Raw genomic sequence first — 18,409 nt, forward strand, 5'->3', positions numbered from 1 at the left:
GGTCGCTGGGCCCCGTCCCTCTGAGGTGACCCTGGACTGAGGCAGCTGCCCTACGGCCGTGCCCGGGACACACGGGGGTCCCCCACGACTCGCCTCCACCACAAAGGCCCCACCGCTCAGCCTAGAGGACAACTGCTAAACTCTAATTTTATTCCTAGTTTTTCTTCTAGAGATAACACGTCATAAGCACAATGGCAACCATTACTGTAATTACTAAAGACGGTGATTACTAAGAAAGAGAACCTGCCTTATCTGACCTCAAAATACAATAGCCATAATCTGTAATATTGTTTTTTCAAACAAAATATTAGCCTGGAGAGAACTAATTTATTCAGATTAACTGAAAATCTCCAGGACCACCCACTTAGGAAGCCTGGCAGTTTCGCCTCTTGGTCACACGCCTTTGATTCAATCGTGACTCCGGGTGGAAGGTTCCCGGGTCAGCGCAGACCACGGGGACCGGCGCTGAGCGTCCCGCAAGTGGCAGCAGTGGTCACCGCCCCCGCCCCACCCTCAGCGTCTCTGCTGGTGGTTTTCCCCACGGCCCGGGGGAACTCCGCCACGGACACCTCGTGACCCTGCGTGTCGCGGAGCCTGCTGAGGACGGTCCCTGTGCTGGGGGGCAGTCGGGGGGGTGGACATGAGGACCCAGAGCGGCAGTGACCCACCTGCAGGGCGGCTCGCACGTCCTCCAGCAGCTGCGCTGCCCGGGGCTGCGTCTTCCGGTACCGCTCAAACAGGTAGTTCTGCCGAGCCCTCTTGATGATCTGGGAGCAGAGAAGGGAAGCGGGGTCAGCTGGGCAGTGCCCGGTCCCCGCGCAGAGGGCGACCCTGAGCGGGGGCGGTGGGGGGCCCGGCTGCTACAAGCAGCATCCGAGAGCCCGGCTCCCCTCGCCCTCCTGAGCGGGGGTCAGCCAGAGCCCACCCTCCCCCACCTGTGCCCCGGGGGTTGCTCACATTTACCCGGCTTTTCAACAGCATCAAAGCAGCTGAACACGTAGCATCACCCGCATGAACCGCAATACAAGTCCCGCAGGGTGGGCTTCAAACAGCGTGTATTGAGCTAAGCTGGCTCAAGCCAACGTGGCTTTATTAACTCACCCAAGGTCATTTCTTCCCTCATGCCATCCACTGTACTTAAAATTTAATCCTGAGAACTCCCTTTACCTTATCGTCAACGTCCGTGATGTTCATGCAGTAGAAGACGTCAAATTTGAAGTAATCCCTCAGCACTCTTCTCAGAATATCGAAGGATATGTAGGACCTGGAGCAACAGGAGACAGGCCTTTCCACCCAGCAGACCAGGCGCATCGGGGGAGAAGGGCCCGCCTCGCGCCACGGCCCCAGCCCCGGGCCAGCCCCAGGGCAGCGGGTGGGGAGGACTCTCAGGCGCAGGAGAGCGTCTGGTCAGAGTCCAGAGGGGCGGCGTCGGGGCTGCAGGGACTACTTCCGTTTGGCTGTCTGGACTCTAGTTTTTCTACAGCGAGTATTCACAAAATAAGAAGCTTTCATCTTAAAAATAAGACAGAAGAGCTGGGTGCTGAGCCTCCGCTCGGGCTTCGGGTGCCCTCCTACCTGGCGTGCCCCATGTGGGAGGCGTCGTAGACGGTGGGCCCGCAGCAGTACCAAGTCACCCTTCTCCCGTCTTGTGGCACAAACACATCCTTGGTTGGAAACAAGGGAATGAGTGTCACGAGGGGCGCAGGACCACTGCCGGCAGCCACGAGCGGCTCGTGCACGTCCATAGGGACCGCGCAGTTTGCAGAAAGCCGCGGTCGTCTGGCTGGGGGCTGGGGAGCCGCACTGGACCCCTGACGGTGAGCTCCACGACCCTGGGGCCCGGGGAGCAGGCCTCCTCCTCCCTGGGACTCCACTCACGGACACAGGCCAGGGGTCAAGGAGACAGGCGCCCCGATTCTGCTGCTTTAACGAGAGCAGCTTCTGTTCATCAGGCACCTGCTGTGAGCCAGGCCAGAGCCGAGCGCGCTGACTCCAGCAACAACGTGAGAACGGAGTTTTCCTGTCCCAGCTGCCCGGGGCCCACACTCCTGGAGGAGCCGGCCTAGGGCGTGAGGCCTCCCGGCGACGGCCCGAGGTCTCAGGTCAGTTCAGGGCCCGCTGTTCCCAACCCGTCCCCGAGGGGGACCCTGCCGCCCGTCTGCTCAGGGTGCTGGCCCACAGAAACCCGTCTGCCCTGGAGCCTCTGATCCCGCTGAGCAAGCCCCGGCCAGTTCAGGGCCAAGCCTGCCTCACCCTCGCGCCTGCAGGGCTTCCGACAGCCACGGGCCCCGCTCGGTGGGCACTGTGACAGCAGGTGCCACCACGTGTCCCACGCAAGGGCACGCCCACTCCTGGCCCTGCGCACACCCAGAGCCAGGAAGCCAACGGGCAGCCCGAGGTGTGCACACGCATGTGCACGCACGCTTCCGAAGACAGCCCCGTGGAGGACGCTTGCCCACTAGCCCAGGGGTCCTCCGGAGCCGCCCTACCTTCCTCCGGGTCAGGCTGTTGTACAGGCGGAGCTGGCACGGCTCGGACCCGGCTGGAGGAGACCATGTGGGCTGCACACGGCGGCCTCTGCCTGCTGGCGGGGAGAGCACAGCTGGGTCACCAAGGGACTCTGACGGTGTGGCCCGATCCAGTGCCACCGCCCCCAACCCCCCAACCCCCGCTCTGCTTCCTCAAGTCTGAGCGGCAGCGCGTCCCAGCACGGGGCACCCGCTCGGCCGGAGGTGCACAGGCAGGCCACGGGGCTGGACCGAACGCACCTGGTCACACCCCCAGGTGCCCGCCTGCCCCCAGGGGGACGCCTCTCTGGAGGCTTTGGGGGATGGGGACCACCTCCAGGCCCAGGAGCCAGGTCAGGCCAGAAAGAGCCGCCGGCCCGTGGCCGCAGATGGTCAGTGGCATGGCCTGCGGCTCAGGCCCATCTCCACCAGTGAGTGGCCGGCTCCCCATCCCCGCAACATGCGGGCTTCCAGGCACGGCTCTGATGCAGAGCCCACGGCTTCTCACTGGTCCCCAATGCCTTTGAGAACAGCCCGTGGTCCACACCACGGCGGGGGGAGGGGGGCTCACGGAGCCCCGCCTCCTCTGGTTACAGTCACGGGGAAGCCCCGCCCTCCTCCCTGACCCCCAGCATCTCCTCCTGGCCATTCATTCCCCTGCCTGTGCTGCTCTGAGCCCGAGCCTCCCACTGCACGAAGGCCAGGCCTGACAGTCTGCGTTCTGAGAGCCTGGGAGGTGGGTGGGGTTGAGGGGGCAGCTCTGTCCTGAGGCCCTGGGACAGATGCCAAATCCTCACACACACACCCCCCACCTGGGGCACCGGTGACCCTCCCGCCACCTCGGGGCACTGCTACACGCCTAACCCGGCCGTGCTCGGCTGCCCGCGCCCCGAACCCGCCGGGCCGCGTGCCCCCTGCACCCCGCGGGCACAGGCACAAGGTCTCAGCGCCGCCCCCATCCCCCCACTGCCGCGTCTGCAAAGCGACCGTCCCTGCCCGGTGCAGAGTCCGTGTTGAGCGCGGCCACCAGAGAACCGCCCGGTGCTCCCCGAGGGTCACGGAGGACTCAGCCCTGGGCCCGGCCAAGGGCCGCCCGGAGGATGCACACAACTGACCGGTGAGGAGGTGGGAGACAGCTATGTGTGTGTGCACGTGCGCGCTGTGTGCGCGCGTGCACGTGTGCGCTGTGTGTGCGCGTGCACGTGTGCGCTGTGTGTGCGTGTGCACGTGTGCGCTGTGTGTGTGTGTGCACGTGCGCACGCACAGCGGGTGGGGGACGGTGGACACAGAGCCACCCAGCAGCTCCCTACTTCAGGCAGGCGCCAGCAGGCTCCCGGGGGGCCAGGCCCAAGTCGCAGACACACGGAAGGGCTCCTGCGGTCAGCGGCTGTCCAGGCTTCACCACAAACACAGCCGGCAACTCAGCGACACGCCCAGCGGCCCTCTGTGCCACCTGCCGCTCCCCGCACAAGAGATGCCACTGCCCCTGGGGGTGACAGGGAGCCGGCCGGAGCTGCCCACATGCGTGCCAGGAGCCGGGGTGAAGGCGGGGCTTGCGGGACTGAAGGCTCATGCGAGGGGGCAGCAGCGACAGGACCCAGCAGTAGGCACAGACAGGCACCTGGCCAGAGGGACGCCCTCCAGAACACTGGGTCACACTCGGACCTCCGTGCCCCCCGGAGAGCAGCTGGTCCAAGAGCTGGTGAGCAGTCACAGAAATCGGCACTTACGATCCCCTGGCCAAAGGGACAATCGGGAGGTGTCCCCGGGGGCCCCGGCTTAACAAGAAGGAAGGGTTGCCAGAGGCCCTGGGGGACCCACTGCCCTGCGCCCAGCACCGACGGTCTCCGCCGGGCACAGCCCCCCATCTGAGCCCGCCCTTCCTCCCACCGCTCGGAAACAGCACACACGCCTGCGCCTGGCACCCCTGCCTTGGCACGTGCAGAAACGCAGCTCTGACCCACGAGCGTACAACCAGCCCGCCCAGCTCACTTAGACCCCGAAAGTGAGGCTCCGGGCAGGGAGGGTGTTGGCGGGGGGAACAGAGAGGCTGTGCCAGCCCGCGTCTGCGTGCCCTGGGGGCCACACGCACCGCAGCCCCGCAAGAGGGGCGGCTCAGAGGGTCACATCCTGGGGACCCGCCCAGCCGCAGACAGACCCGGGCGCCCATGGGGCAGAGCAGGCCCTGAAGCGCCTCTTGGGAGGGGGATGGGGCGGTGGGGGGCGGCAGAGAGCGCCCTGGGGGAGGGGCTGTCTGGACTGAGCCCCGCTGCAGGGAAGGAGCTCCAGGGAGGGCATTCGAGACGCAGCACAGTGGAGCCCCCACGCTGGGGCCGCACAGAGGGGAGGGGGCGGGGAAGAGGCTCAGTCACAGCCGGGCCCCCCTGGGTCTGAGCCGCACCCTGGCCACGGAAGAGGCACAGGGACGGGGACAAGCCAGCCGCGGGCACATGAGGGGATACGCGGGCACACGAGGGGATACTCGAGGAGGGACACAGAGGGAAGGGGGGCTGGGGTGGAGGGACCCGCCCGCCCAGCACAGGCCGGGGGACATCTGGGACGGGCCAGTGAGGCAGACGCTCGGCCACTGGCTCCCAGGGACTCAGCGAGGACAGCGACTCGGGGGGCTCTGGGCCCAGCCCACCAGCCATGCCCTGGCACTCGGTCGGGGTCCCCGCGGGCCCCCTGGAGGTGTGTCAGGGCACCAGGGAGGCCTCCCCGCCACGGGGAACCCACAACCCCCTTTGCAGAGGCGGACACCGCCCTTCCCAATGGGCGCCTGTATCAACTCTCCCCACAAGCTCCAGGTTGGAGGTTGGAGCTCCAGACAGACGGACAGCCACGCCCACCCTGACCCCACCCCAGAGGCCATGCCCCAGGGAGAAGCACTGTCTCCACTGGGGAAGGGGTGTCTGCGGCAGGATCAGCCCAGAAACCAAAGGCCACCCCACCCCGCCCTGGAGGAACACCGCCCCACGTCCGCCCCGTTACCGAGGGGACCCAGCAGAGGGCAGGCCCTGGGCAGGTCCCCAACGTCCCAGATGAAAGTGAAAGCCACTCACTCGACTCTTTGAGACCCCGTGGACCATACAATCCATGGGATTCTCCAGGCCAGAATACTGGAGTGGGTAGCCGTTCCCTTCTCCAAGGGATTGCCCAGCTTAAGGATCTGGACAAGACCCCACAGGTTGCCCGGCCCAGCAGGGACCACTGAGACCACACATGGAAGCCCCCGCCCTCCCGCTCAAGGGGGTGCAGACCCCAAACCAGGCCAGGAGGGCAGCTGCTTGAGGGCACCGGCCAGTACCGATTCATCTACAGATTCATGGCAGGGGAGAGACCACCCAGAAGCCAGACCCCACACACACACACAACAAGCAGGGCGGGGTGGGGCAGGGGGAGCAAGAGCTCTGAGCCCCCCTCCTCTCAAAGCCCAGAAACACCTTCGCCCTGGGTGCCCAGGGTTCATACCACTAACACTGCTCCAGGATCCGATGGTGGACGCGCGCACACCCGTGACCTCAGGGGAGACTTCAGGAGAAGCGAGCCAAGTCCAAGCTGGGTCAGGGAGCTGGTGGCCAAGACGGGCCCCCGCCCGGCCAGCGGCTCCACCACAGCAGTGCGGGGTCGTGACGTCGGGGCACTGGCAGGCCCCCCAGGCCAGCTGCTCCCCCGCGGGGCTGGCGGGGAGGGTCTCGCGGCCAGAAGCCACTCTGCTACTCACTTGCTTGGAGCCCACAGGGTGGGCCTGCAGCGGGCGGGCCGCCCAGGATCGCGGCCACGTGCCGGAACCAGCGGGCCACGTGGAAGAGCTGCGGGTCAGCCGGGGGGCCTGAGAGCTGCCCGAAGGCATCCAAGTCCGCCTGGGACAGGGAGAAGCCCTGCACGTAGCTGCGCGTGCTGAGGTGTACGTCCAGGGCCCGCACCCTGGCCGCCTCGTCACTGATGCCCAGGATGGCCCTGTAGTCAGGAGCTGCAAAGACAGAGCATGCGTGTCAGTGGGCCGGGGGCCTGGGTGAGCCCAGGACTGGGGGACAGGAGATGCCCAGGACAGGCAGGTGCCCGGGGCGGGGGGATGGGTGTGGAGCGACGGCCTGTGGGCTCCAGCGGGACGAGGACGTTTCGGAATCAGACAGACAGACGTGGCCCCACGAGGCTGTGAGTGTTACAGACGCGTGAGCTGCGCACTGAGACGGCTAACCTCATGGCTGGTGACTCTCACCTCAACTACACATGCGCGCACACCCCCCCACACACACAGGCTGGTGATCTTCACCTCAATTACACACACACACACTCACACACCCTGCTAGACACTGGCTGATGATTTTCACCTCGATTACAGACACACACACACACATACACACACACACACACTTTCACCTCAATTACAAACTCACACACACACACTTTCACCTCAATTACACACACACACACACACACACACACCCTGCTAGGTACTGGGTGCTGCAGGGCTGGTGCTGACCAGCCCCCTCACCCCGGGTGGGCGATGGGCAGTGGTAAGAACTGCAGAGCTCTCCAAACCCGGCACTGGCCAGGCTTCTAGCGGCCAAGACCAAGCTCCGAGGAGGACCGCAGCACGCCTGCCTGAGGCGGCTCCACCTGCCTGGAGAGCAACCGTCCGGCCAGCGCCTGGCACAAGCCTACCCCTGGCAGGGGCCCGAGGCCACTGCTCTGCCCTGGAGCCACGAGGACCGGTGTGGGAGGACAGAACCCCAGCCTGAGTGAGGACCAGCCAGCAGCCTCTGCCAGTGGCCGGCCCTGGGCATTGACCATCCTGAGATCCCATCCCGACCCTGCCGAGCCCGCTTGCCCCCTCCTCCCCTTCCTGCTGCCTGAACACCCCACCTCCTTCCTGGTCACTGCATGAAACCTGTGTCACGGCTCCAACTACTGTCTGATGCCCTCACCTCCTGCGGGGGGCGGGGGAGGCAGAGGCAGGCAGGTGGCACCAGGCCCCATGGCCGTGGGGAGGGTGGCTGGTCTTGCTTCCTTCCACAGACGCGCTGAGCCAAGGAGGCGGCTCCGAGTCAGCCAGCAGGAGCCCGGCCCTCACCCCCTGGGGCACGGGGCAGACACCCCGACCCAGAGCCCTGCAGATGCAGCCGCCCGGCACAAGGCCCGGGTCACCGTGCTGGGCCCAGCGCAAGGACGGCTCCAGACAGGGAGGAGCTGCGGGCCAATACAGGCCAGGCACAGAAAGAGAAGCAGAGCCCCGACCAGGCCCACAGGACGCCTGCGGGCAGAGCGCAGCGCACCCCTGGGGAACAGCTGCCCTCTTACAGGTCTCCACACGGGAAACCCTCCTCCAGGGCCTGCGCGGGGCGGACTTCCCGGGCACAGAGGTGAGACGGAGGCAGGATGGGGGGACCAAAGCCCTCGGGGGGCCCAGGGAGGGGACCACCCAAACCCCAACCTCTTCACCCACAGGAAAGGCCCCAGGGACACATCTTCCCCGGCTCCAGGCCCAGGAGTGCCAGGGAGACCGGCCCCAAGGCACGCGGCTCGGACGTCCCTCCATCCTTGACCAGGTGCCCTCAGGGCACCTGGGGCCACGCTACCGGACAGTCCAGGCCCCCATCTTCAGACGCGCCCGGAACACTGGCCTCTCAGCACAGCCGCCACGAGGGCTCAGCCCTGCTCTCGCCGGACCCTGGGAGGCAGGCGCCTGCCTGGGGTCCGGGCTCCACGGGGCCCCGAGGCCAGAGTGGCCCCGCTCCTCGTCCAGGCCCCCGTTTCCCCAAGCCGGGTCCTCACAGCAGCCGGGGGGACCCTCACACCCCTCGGGGCCCCTGCCTGCCTGAGGCCCCCCTGGACACGGCCAGCCCCCCTGCTCCCCCGGGGCCCTCCCGGCCACTGCTCCCAGAGCCCCCGCTCCCCGGGGCAGGGAGCTCTAAGGCCCCCCCGAGGGCCCAGAGCGGACGGGGCAGGAAGGCCAGGTGGGTCTGCGCTCCTGGCTCCCCGCCTCGTGCCCCTTTCCCGCTCTCTCCCACCCAGGAAGCAGGCAGCAGCTCCCGCCTGGGCGGCCCTGGGCACCAGGACGCCTCACTCTAAACAGACTCCTTGGCACGGCGTCTTCCTTCCAGGGAACTTCACGCCACCTGGCACCTTCCCCCACAGCCCTCCAGTCTGCTGGGAAGCGTGCTCCTCTCTCGCCCTGGATGCAACTCAGCTCAGGAGGCTACATCGAGGACCTGCCGGCGGGTGGACGGAGCCGCGGGGAGGGCCAGTGTGCGTCCGAGGGGTGCTGGATTGCCCTTGAGCACCTGCCTGCCCGCATCGACCCCCCAAGCCCACCATCCCCATCTCTGCTGCAGCCAAGCTGGTGGGGGCAGGGGGGCAGAGGGGACAGCGCCGCCCAGAGGAGCCGCACCCCCCACCTCGTGCCCCCGGAACCGCACCGGACAGACAGGTGAATGCCAGGGAACAGGCACCCCCTAGGACCCACCGACCTGGACAGTGGCCTCCCTGGGCTGAGGGTGCTCCTGGCGCATTTTCTTTCCCTTTTTTTCTCACTGCACGCATTTTCTGCAATAAGCACATGTCCTTTTCATAATAAGAAAAACAACGTCAAATGTTTGACCAACTGGATGGCTTTAAAGCGCTCACGAAGCAGGTCACGGACAAGGGCCCGGCGGGTCTGCACCCTCCCCAGCTGGGCGGGCCCCCTCCCAAGTAAACAGGTGCATGTGCGCGCGCGCGCACACACACACACACACGCCTCGTAAAGCTGTGGTGTTAGTGAGATTACACTTGTAAACTGTTTGAAATACTGCCGGGCACACAGCCAGCGCCCATCAGCTGCTATTATTATCACCATTATTATTTTACTCGCTCCTGTGTTATTACTGCTGTAATGGCCCTGGAGGAGTTTACCCGGGGATCACACACGCGTTTATTACTAAGAGTCTCGTCTGGAGCGGGGATCCCGCGGGGCAGAGGGCCACTCATTGGGTCACTGCGGTAGCTCCGTTCAAGCCTAACTTGAGGAAATAAATTTAAAAATAGGTCAGCTTTCAAGTGGCTGTGGTTGGGGCCAGACTGCGGTCTGGCGGTGAGCCCGTGATGCCAAAGGCAATGAGTAGACTCAGGAGCGGGACGCCCATCGCCTCCCCAACCCCCCTCCCCAGGGAGCCCCGCGCGCACACACAAACACAGAGACTCCCAGCACCGCGTCTGCCACCAGCCCACTGCGGGGCCATCCAGACACATGGCTTTTGACTGTGGGAAGGCCCTGAATGTGGACCGTGGTCATCATGGTTTACACAACGCTGAACTGGACTTACACAAACCCTAGAGGCAGGTGAGGAACCCAAGCCACACAAGCCGTGACCTCCCCAGCTCCTTCCTTCCCCGCAGCCTGTACACCCGCCCGCACCTGCCAACAGCCCCCTACCAACTCCTGCTCCACTCCAGCCAGGCTCTCGCTCGGGGATGCCCCAGCGCCAAGGCAGCACTGCCAGCTCCTAGAAGCACCTGTTCCAGGGCCCCCCCACCCCGAGATCTTCAGAATCGGAACCTGGGGGTAAGGCGGCTCCCCTGGCCCCTGCCCTGCGGCCAAGAACCCGCAGGCAGCTTGCTGAAGCTCAGACCCCTCCCCCGCAGCTCTGCCTTCCTCCTAAGCTCCCAGGCCAGGTCTGTTTCTGAAGACCAGCCTGGGCCCAGTGGGGGTCTGCACCCCTCTCTTGCTGGCCTCGAGGCCCTGGGAGCATCCAGCCCTGAGGGTCAGCCCTTCCTGCAAAGGCCCCTTCAGCTCCCCTACCCGCCTCTGCTGCCGCCTGGGGCCCCCTTCAGGCCCATTCCTCTTTCCTGGGGGGTTCCCAGTCTGAGAAGCCTTTTGGAACCAAAGCATCCCCCCCACACATGAATCTGGGGGACCAGAGAGAGGCATGCACCCCTGCTCTCCTGCCCCTGGTGGCAATGCCGCCCCCTCCCGGGAGTGAGGCCCCCGCCTCCCTGAGCACAGCCCCGGACGTCCAGATGTCACTCGCCCACATGCTGCCCCTAAGGGCTTCAGGGCAAACCTGGCACCCGCCCCGGTCCGCTCCACCCCGTCCACTTCTCAGGCCCACTGCTGCCACTGCCCAGGCCACGGGTCACCACCATCCTGGGTACTTCCTGGTCTCCCTGCTTCAGTCCACCCAGGGGAGGGGGCAGATGCCTTGCCACAGCTCAAAGGCAAGACCCACATTCTGCAAATGGCTCCAGGCCCTTGCAGACCAGGGCCTGCAGCCATCTCCCACCCTCCCCCACCCTCTGGCCCCAGGAACTTGCTGGAAAGCAACTCAGCGGTCCTCACGTCTCAGCACCAGGACTCTCTCTGCCAGGTGAGAGTGCTCTGTGGTGCCCTCTGCCAGGTTCCCTGGCCCCTTTCTCTCCTGGGCTCAGCTCCCAGCCCCTCTCGGGGTGGCGGGGGGCGCTCCCTACCTTCCCTGCAGCCAGGCCCTCCCTCAGGGGCAGAGCGCAGGGCGCTCCCCAGACCCAGGCGCTCATCTCGGGGCTGCAGGGCTGGGCCTGGCCGGAAGACAGATGGATGCCCACCGCCGCGTCTGGACCTGGCCCGGCAGAGTCTCTGCAGTGACCGCCCGTGCTCCACCGTGCTGTGGGCGGCCGGCAGGGGAGGACTCGCCGAGGTTCTGGCAGATTCTGCAGCCTCAGAGGAAAGGGCCCTGGCCCTGAACCACCTTCACGGACTCGGGCCAGCCGGTAGCAAGCACACGGGGAAGTGACCAAGAAAGGAATGGTCCATGCTGGGGCAGCACGGGGCTTCTGCGCTCCGGCCACCCCTTCTCGCTGGACGGAAAGCCCAGAAAGGCCCGACGCCCGGCCTTGCCCCCAGCCGCACCTCCACGCCCAGCAGCGGCCAAAGCACGTCCCTGAATGAACGCGGTGACAGACCTACAGAAGTGCCCTGCTGTGAAGCGTATCTCCTGAACAATGAAGTGAGAGACCCGTGTGAGTACACTGCTGTGAACTCTGGGACAAGTGCCCCCAGAAACAGCAGGTGTGAGCTATCATGGGGCACTCATTGGTCCTGGGGAGCATCACCATCTGATGCCCAGAGACACCTGTCTGCACGGCACCGCCGCCTGGGATGGGGCGGGGTGGGGCAGGAGCTTGGACACTGGGCACTTTCATCGCCACCCAAGGACACTATGTCCCCTGAAACACCAGGAGACATGAGTGCATGGATGAGCAAACATCTGTAGTCTATACACACGTGCATTTCATTGTTCTTCGGGAAACAGAAAATACAGCCTGCTCCCCTTGTCTGCCTTGACCCCCTCTGGAATGAGGGCATTTGGGGTTAATCTGAACCAAGTCATCAAGGCAGAGTAGTCAAGGTTGCTGCTACTGTCATACAGACCCTGGCAAGCTGCATGACCTCAGAAAAATCACTCACCTGCTCTGAACCTCAGGATTCCTGTCTGCGCGGCAAGGGTAGTATTAACCACAAAGGCGTGCTCTGAGGATGACAGGCCCCCACAGATGTATTCAACACAGACTCATGCTGAGAAAAATGCTAAATGCTCCTGTATTGTAATGAGATGGTTAGAGAGCATCACTGACTCAATGGACATGAATTTGCGCAGACTCCAGGAGAACGAGGAGGACAGAGAAGCCTGGGGTGCTGCAGTCCATGGGGCTGCAGAGTCGGACATGACTGAGCGACTGAGTAACAACTGTTATTACGAACAACTTTGAATTCTACTGTATAAAAAATTAAACTGCAAGTCGGACCTAACTCACAGCCACCGAAGAGGCCCGACGTGCAGGGCAAGGCCTCTGAGATGCCCTCAGTCCACCCTGAGGGTCACAAGGGATGAGACTCAACTTTCTAAAACACCCAGGAACGGGCCTCGGGATCAAGCTACAAAGGAGAAGCTTTAGCCCCAGTGGCATCACAGGGGACCACCAACTTAAGAGAGCCGATCTTTCTGAGCCGACTTAAGAAAGACGATACGAAATGGGAAGAGTATTCTAAATGAGGGACTCCTTACAAATTCTGGGAAGATGGTCACTATCGATGATTCTAACCTCGAGGGAAAAAAAGCATTCAGAATCCAGAAACCTAGAACATCTAGAACTCTGGCAGCTGTATGAAGCCCTTACCATTTCATTTCCTGTTTCCTCAGGGGATGCTCCTAAGTTCTTGTCTTTGAGAAAAGCCTAGGCAACGGGTGCACGTTGTGTGTGTGTGTGGGGGGGGGGCATCAGCTCTAAAACAAGAGGGCAGAGTGTGGGCTAGGAGCTGTGGCCCTTAATTTTAGGACCAGGACAACCTGTCAGCGGCCCAGACACCTCAATCTTAATCTATACAGCAATCTTCCAAAAACAGGGCAATTCTTACTAAGGCTCTGAAAATCTCCGGTTCTGAAGCAGTTAAAAAGAACTAAAAAACTGAATATGTCATTTCTGACCCCAAATGAGAAAGGAAGAGAGAGATGGAGGAAGAAAGAAAAGAAACAAGCTTGGGCTTTCAACCCGAACACAGCACCCATTTCAGCCAAGTGTTCTAAGTCCTTAACCTCTACCAACTCCTAGAAGGCTCACTGCATCCTCCTAGTTGGGACTTTTCAAACCTGTCCCACGTGGGGAAGGAGCAGAGGTGGAACCCCAGCCCTGCCGGCCCCAGAGACTGGGCTATCGACCGAGCTGCTATTTTTCAGGAGTCCCGGTGGACTTCAGAGGGCCGAGGATCTGGGTGGGTGGAGCCAATGCTGGAATCCAGGCACACCTGTCCGATGGAATGTAGGGTGCCTGGAAGGTGGGTACCCCAGCAACCCTGTCATCAGGGGCCTCCCACGTCACCGGGTCCAGCTGCTTAGAGCTCCCTGCCAGGAACCCCAGGAGCAAGGGGGACCCCAGAGGCCAGGAAAGTGTGTACAGTCTAAGCAGGGCAGCCAGAGAATAAAAACGACACCCTGAGAGTGCTTCCCGAGGAAAGCTTGCCCCAGAAACGGGAATCCGGGGACTACCTCCGCTCAGTCTGGCATCCCGCGATCTCGCAGGAGGGAGGGTGAGCAGGGAACCAGTACGCCCCCGGAGGCTGCCTGGGGGCGGCTTGTCTGCCGGCCGATGACACGAGAGACCCGTGGGAACAGAGCCTGAAACGCTCACGGAACCCCGGGGGCGGCGATGGGGGTGGGGAGGGGCAGTAACGCCGCGACCGGGCAGGTCCCCGTGGCCACTGCTTGCAGCCGCAGATGAGAGCTTTCGTGAAACCCCAACCCCTTCCCATGCGTCCGCGTCCGGCTCCCTCGGCCCCACGTTCCTAAGTGTCAACGTGGGGCCGGGCGGCCCCCAAACGACCCTGGGGCTGTGCCTGTCCCCCCAAATCCCAGGGGGCAGGAGGCGGTGAGGTCCGGCCCAGGGGCCGGCAGGGAAACGCAGAACCACCCCCCGGGGTCGGGGCGCAGGGGGACCCGGCGGCCTCGAGGTCTGGGAGGGCCTGGGGAGGAGCGGCCCCGGCTGGGCCCCGGCCGGGGCCGGAGGAGCGCGCCCGCCGGGGAAACCCGGGGGTCCGGGCCCGCCCTCTGCGCGCCCTGGGGCCCGCCCCTCAGAGACCCGGCGCCCCCGGCTCCCGGGTGGGCCCCGCGGCCCGCGGCCCGAGGCTGCCCCGCCCGCCCCTCGCGCGCGCTCACCGTGCTCCGTGGAGGACCCTGCCATCACCCGAAGCCCGCACTCGAGGAGGCCGCCGCGGCTTCCCAGAATCTGATGCAACCACCGCCCCGGAAATCCCGCCCCCGAGCCGCCGGCCTTCCGGGATACGCCCGGTCGCTAGGCAACCACCCGCGCGCAGACGCCGCTGGCCCGGGGCATGCTGGGAATCTTCTTTTTTTTTTTTTTAAACTCAACTTTTTATTCACGTTAAGGACATCAGTCCTGAAGATTCATTGCAAGGACCGATGCTGAAGCTGAAACTCCAATACTCTGGCCACCTGATATGAAGAACTGACTCATTGGAAAAGACGCTGATGCTGGGAAAGATTGAGGGCAGAAGGGGACGGCAGAGGATGAGATGGTTGGATGGCGGAGTTGGTGATGGACAGGGAGGCCTGGCGTGCTGCGGTCCATGGGGTTGCATAGTCGGACACGACTGAGCGACTGAACTGAACGGAGAGTTGATTAACAATGTCGTACAACGCAGTGACAGTCATACATGTATATATTCTTAATAGTCTTTTCCATTATGACTTGTCATGTTAAATACAGTATGATAGGAAATATAGTCCTCTGTTCTATACAGTAGGACACTGTGGATCATCTATATTAAAAAGCTTCCACGTTAGCGTCGGGCACTGGAGTATTGAAGTGAACCTGAGCCCGCGCAGACTTAGAAAACTCCAGTGACCCTAAGGATGGCGCGCACTGGTTTGGTGGCCGGGGAGGTTGTGGTGGATGCGCTGCCTTATTTTGATCTGGGTTATGAAGCGCCTGGTGTTCGCGAAGCGGCTGCGGCGTTGGTGGAGGAGGAAACTCGCAGATATCGACCTACGAAGAACTATCTAAGCTACCTGACGGCCCGGGATTATTCTGCTTTTGAGACAGACATAATGAGAAATGAATTGGAAAGACTAGCCGCTCGACAACCAATTGAATTGCTCAGTAGGAAACGATAGGAACTTCCAGCCCCTTCCTCAGGTCAGAAAAAAGACATCGCTGCGTGGCAAGAGTGCGTCAACAATTCTGTGGCGCAGTTAGAGCATCAAGCAGTTCGAATTGAGAATCTGAAACTAATGTCCCAGCATGGATGCAATGCCGGGAAAGTGTATAACGAAAATCTAGTTCATACGATTGAGCACGCACAGAAAGAGCTTCAGAAGTTGAGGAAACATATTCGAGACTTAAACTGGTAACGAGAGAACGTGCAACTCACAGCTGGATCTAAGTTAAGAGAAATGGAATCAACCTGGGTTCCCTGGTCAGTAAACATTACGAGATTGAAAGGACTATTGTACAATTAGAAAATGAGCTCTTTCAAATGAAGCAACGACACGGAGAGGCAAACAAAGAAAACATATGGCAGCACTTCTGAAATGGACTGGCTTGGTGGGTAGAGTGGAAGGCTCCTTGGGCTTTCACAGAAAATCAAGCATCTTAACTATGAAGAACATCAGCATCTTTTGGAAACCATCAGTGGTTATATGTTTAGAAACCATAAAATGTGGGTTGTTGTATTCTATTTGTACATTTTAGCAAAATAAAAACCTTCAACATGAAAAAAAAAAAAGCTTCCAACTGCCAACACCAACCTCCCACTTCATCCCTCCCCACTCCCCCTACCCCTTGAGACCAACAGTCTGGTCTCTATTGAATCAGTCATTCTTAAAAAAAAAAAAAAATCAAGTGTATACTAATTACTTTACAATGTTCTTAGTTTCTCTTATACAGCAAACTGAAATAGCCATATGTACACATCCCTCCCTTCCCTTTGACCCTCCCTCCCACACACCCTATCCCGCCCCTCTAAGTAGTCACAGAGCAGCCAACTGAGCTCCCTGTGCAACAGGCAGCTTTTTTTTTTTTAACATATTAATTTTTTTGGCTGTGCTGGGCCTTAACTGCAGTGATCTTTGATCTTCGTTCTGGAGTGCAGGATCTTTTAGTTGTGGCGTGAGAAGTCTTCAGTTGCAGCATGTGGGATCTAGTTCCCTGACCAGGAATTGAACCCCAGCCCCCTACATTGGGAGCACAGTGTTAGCCAGTGGATCACTAGGGAAGTCCCTTCCTGTGCTATACAGCAGGTTACCACTAGCTAGCTATTTACACATGGTAGCACGTCAATGCCAATCACTCAGTTCCTCCTGCCTTCCCCCATCCCACGAGCCCACGTCAGCTCCTTACATCTGCATCTCTGTCCCTGCCTTGCGAATACGTTCATCCGCACGGTTTTTTCTCGATTCCATGTATGTGTGTTAATATGCACTGTTTGTTTTCCTCTTTCTTACTTCAGAACTGGGAAAGAAACTCAGATCCCACTCGTCCAGGATACTGCCTATAGCCACAACCTTGGGCCAAAAAAGAGTTTGCTGGGCCGTCTCTGCAGGTCTACCTAAGGTGTTGTCAGCAACCAATCTGTTTTTTAATATTCTGCACCCATATCTGTACTGCATGGCATGGAAGGCAGCCGTGAGTTTAGAGACATCTCTCCATGGGGCTTCCTTGGTGGTCCAGTGCTTAAGACTCCACGCTTCCACTGCAGAGTGTAGGTTCAATCCCTGCTGGGGGAACTAAGGTCCCACATGCTATGCCACGTAGCCCAAAAAAAAAACCCCACAAAACATAGAAACATCCCTCCCTAGCCCCTCCCTCCTCCTGAGGAGCCTTTCCAGATTTGCTAGATGTTCGTGTCTCCACATCTTGTCATTTTCTTCAACTCCAGTAAACCCCATAAAGATCTTCCAGTTAATTTCTGGAAACTAATGTCAGATTGCACAAGTTCTTATTGATGGCTGTGAAAAAAAAAAGAGAAGGGAGAGTTGGTTTGTACTCTTGGAACACGAGCGTATCCAGTGCCTCTGCCCCGGGAGTGTACTCCTAGAGGCGTTACCACCTGCCCCAAAGGCTGGGCGCTGGGCTGCACAACACAGCCCATGACCTGGGAGGCCCTGTGCCAGCTCAGATGGTCTTGAAAAAGGGGCCAAGCCAAGAGGCCAGGAGGCCACCTGGCTACAACCCGCCGAGTCTCCTTATATGTCCATTGCTCATTCATTACTGGAGCCGGTGAGCTTGGGAGAAGGAACTAAGAAAACTCAGGCAAGTCAGAAGCCTCGTGGGTGCAGCATACGTGGGCATCTGCCCTGCCCTGCTCTCTCCTGTGCCACCCAGAGACATGCTAGGAGGTGCTTGGGATGGGTGGGCCTCCTGGTGTGAGTACTGGACCAGGTTAGGTGGTGAGATCTTGGGCAAGTTTTGTAGCTTCTCTGAGCTTTGGGTGGTCATGTTTTAAATCTGTGTAATGGCATAGTCTCCCAGGGCTGTTAGAATAAAATTATGAAAAGCACCCGGCTCGATAAATCCTGACCCTCGTGGACTCCTGTGCCAGTGAACACACAGCAACCTAGCCCATGGGGACCTGCTCATCTAGGGGTAGGTAACAATTCCTATCACGACTCCTGTTTTTTCTTAAAAGGAAGAGTGTAGGGACTTCCCAAGTGGTCCAATAGTTGGGACTTCTTAATGCAGGGGGTGCAGGTTTGACATCTGATCGGGAACTAAGATCCCACATACCTTGTGGCCAAAAAATCAAACAACATAAAACAGAAGTAATATTGTAACAAATTCACCAAAGACTTTAGAAATGGTTCACGTTAAAAAAAAAAAACCTTAAAAAAATATAACAAAATAAAACCAGCATTCCACCTTTCCTGATGAATCCCACAAAATGTCTATTTGACAAATAACTACTGCTCTAATGTCACCGGTGAATGTGAAAAAGTGGATCTTCAGACCACAGCAGAGTTCCCTAAGCTTCTCCTTTCTCAAACAGAAAGACATCAGGCACTGGCATTCATGTCAAACAAGGAAGATTGAAGCCTAAAGAAATACATGAAAAACTTCATCAACAAATACAAAAAAAAAAAGTATAAATAAACAACAACAAAAATATCAAATGAAGAATTTTTCCATAACAGGAAACGCCGTTCAAAAACTGTTCTTGTCACATTGCCGCAGAGAGAGCAGAATGACATCGTTCTAGGAGCAGAAATCTGTGGGGCCTCTTAAAGGAACTCTACAGAAACAGAACCAAAATTTGGTTTCTTGGGGGACCTGTGGCATGGGGGCTGCTGGGCTTCCATGGACGTGAGAAGACCCGGGAGCCGGCCTGTGAGGAGCCCGCCCCAACCCCCAAGGGCAGCAGAGCTCACGGCCCGCGG

General features: G+C 60.4%; 2 protein-coding genes and 1 pseudogene across 43 annotated transcripts in view; 1 reads left to right on the forward strand and 2 right to left on the reverse strand.

The window, feature by feature from the left end:
* CARS1 (cysteinyl-tRNA synthetase 1) overlaps window positions 1-14,250 on the reverse strand; it is a 43,391-nt gene extending 29,141 nt beyond the window's left edge. For 2 of the 41 annotated variants that reach the window (XM_081537720.1, XM_081537713.1), the window contains exons 1-9: window positions 14,174-14,250; window positions 11,932-12,061; window positions 8,981-9,056; window positions 7,439-7,534; window positions 5,979-6,480; window positions 2,490-2,584; window positions 1,576-1,664; window positions 1,168-1,264; window positions 669-767 (exon numbers count right to left, since the gene is read on the reverse strand). In XM_081537720.1, the coding sequence (XP_081393846.1) occupies window positions 669-767; window positions 1,168-1,264; window positions 1,576-1,664; window positions 2,490-2,584; window positions 5,979-6,480; window positions 7,439-7,534; window positions 8,981-9,022 (1,020 nt within the window). In that variant the 5' untranslated portion in view covers window positions 9,023-9,056; window positions 11,932-12,061; window positions 14,174-14,250. Of the gene's footprint in view, window positions 1-668; window positions 768-1,167; window positions 1,265-1,575; window positions 1,665-2,489; window positions 2,585-5,978; window positions 6,481-7,438; window positions 7,765-8,521; window positions 8,723-8,980; window positions 9,075-11,931; window positions 12,062-14,173 lie in introns of all 41 variants that reach the window. The other 39 variants (XM_081537750.1, XM_081537736.1, XM_081537749.1 and 36 more) reach the window with 35 other exon arrangements.
* Window positions 14,251-14,824: 574 nt separating this feature from the next.
* LOC145524823 (pre-mRNA-splicing factor SPF27 pseudogene) lies at window positions 14,825-15,762 on the forward strand (annotated as a pseudogene).
* A 127-nt stretch (window positions 15,763-15,889) lies between these two features.
* The window catches only part of LOC145524822 (tumor necrosis factor receptor superfamily member 26-like), a 28,881-nt gene continuing 26,361 nt past the window's right edge, over window positions 15,890-18,409 (reverse strand). For both annotated transcript variants that reach the window (XM_081537832.1, XM_081537831.1), the window contains exon 9: window positions 15,890-16,984. In XM_081537832.1, coding sequence (XP_081393958.1) covers window positions 16,958-16,984 — 27 coding nt within the window. In that variant the 3' untranslated portion in view covers window positions 15,890-16,957. The remainder of the gene's footprint in view (window positions 16,985-18,409) is intronic.

Source organism: Giraffa tippelskirchi, chromosome 10 (assembly GCF_054371585.1).
Source record: "Giraffa tippelskirchi isolate mGirTip1 chromosome 10, T2T-mGirTip1v1.2.pri, whole genome shotgun sequence".
Taxonomy (NCBI): Eukaryota; Metazoa; Chordata; class Mammalia; order Artiodactyla; family Giraffidae; genus Giraffa; species Giraffa tippelskirchi.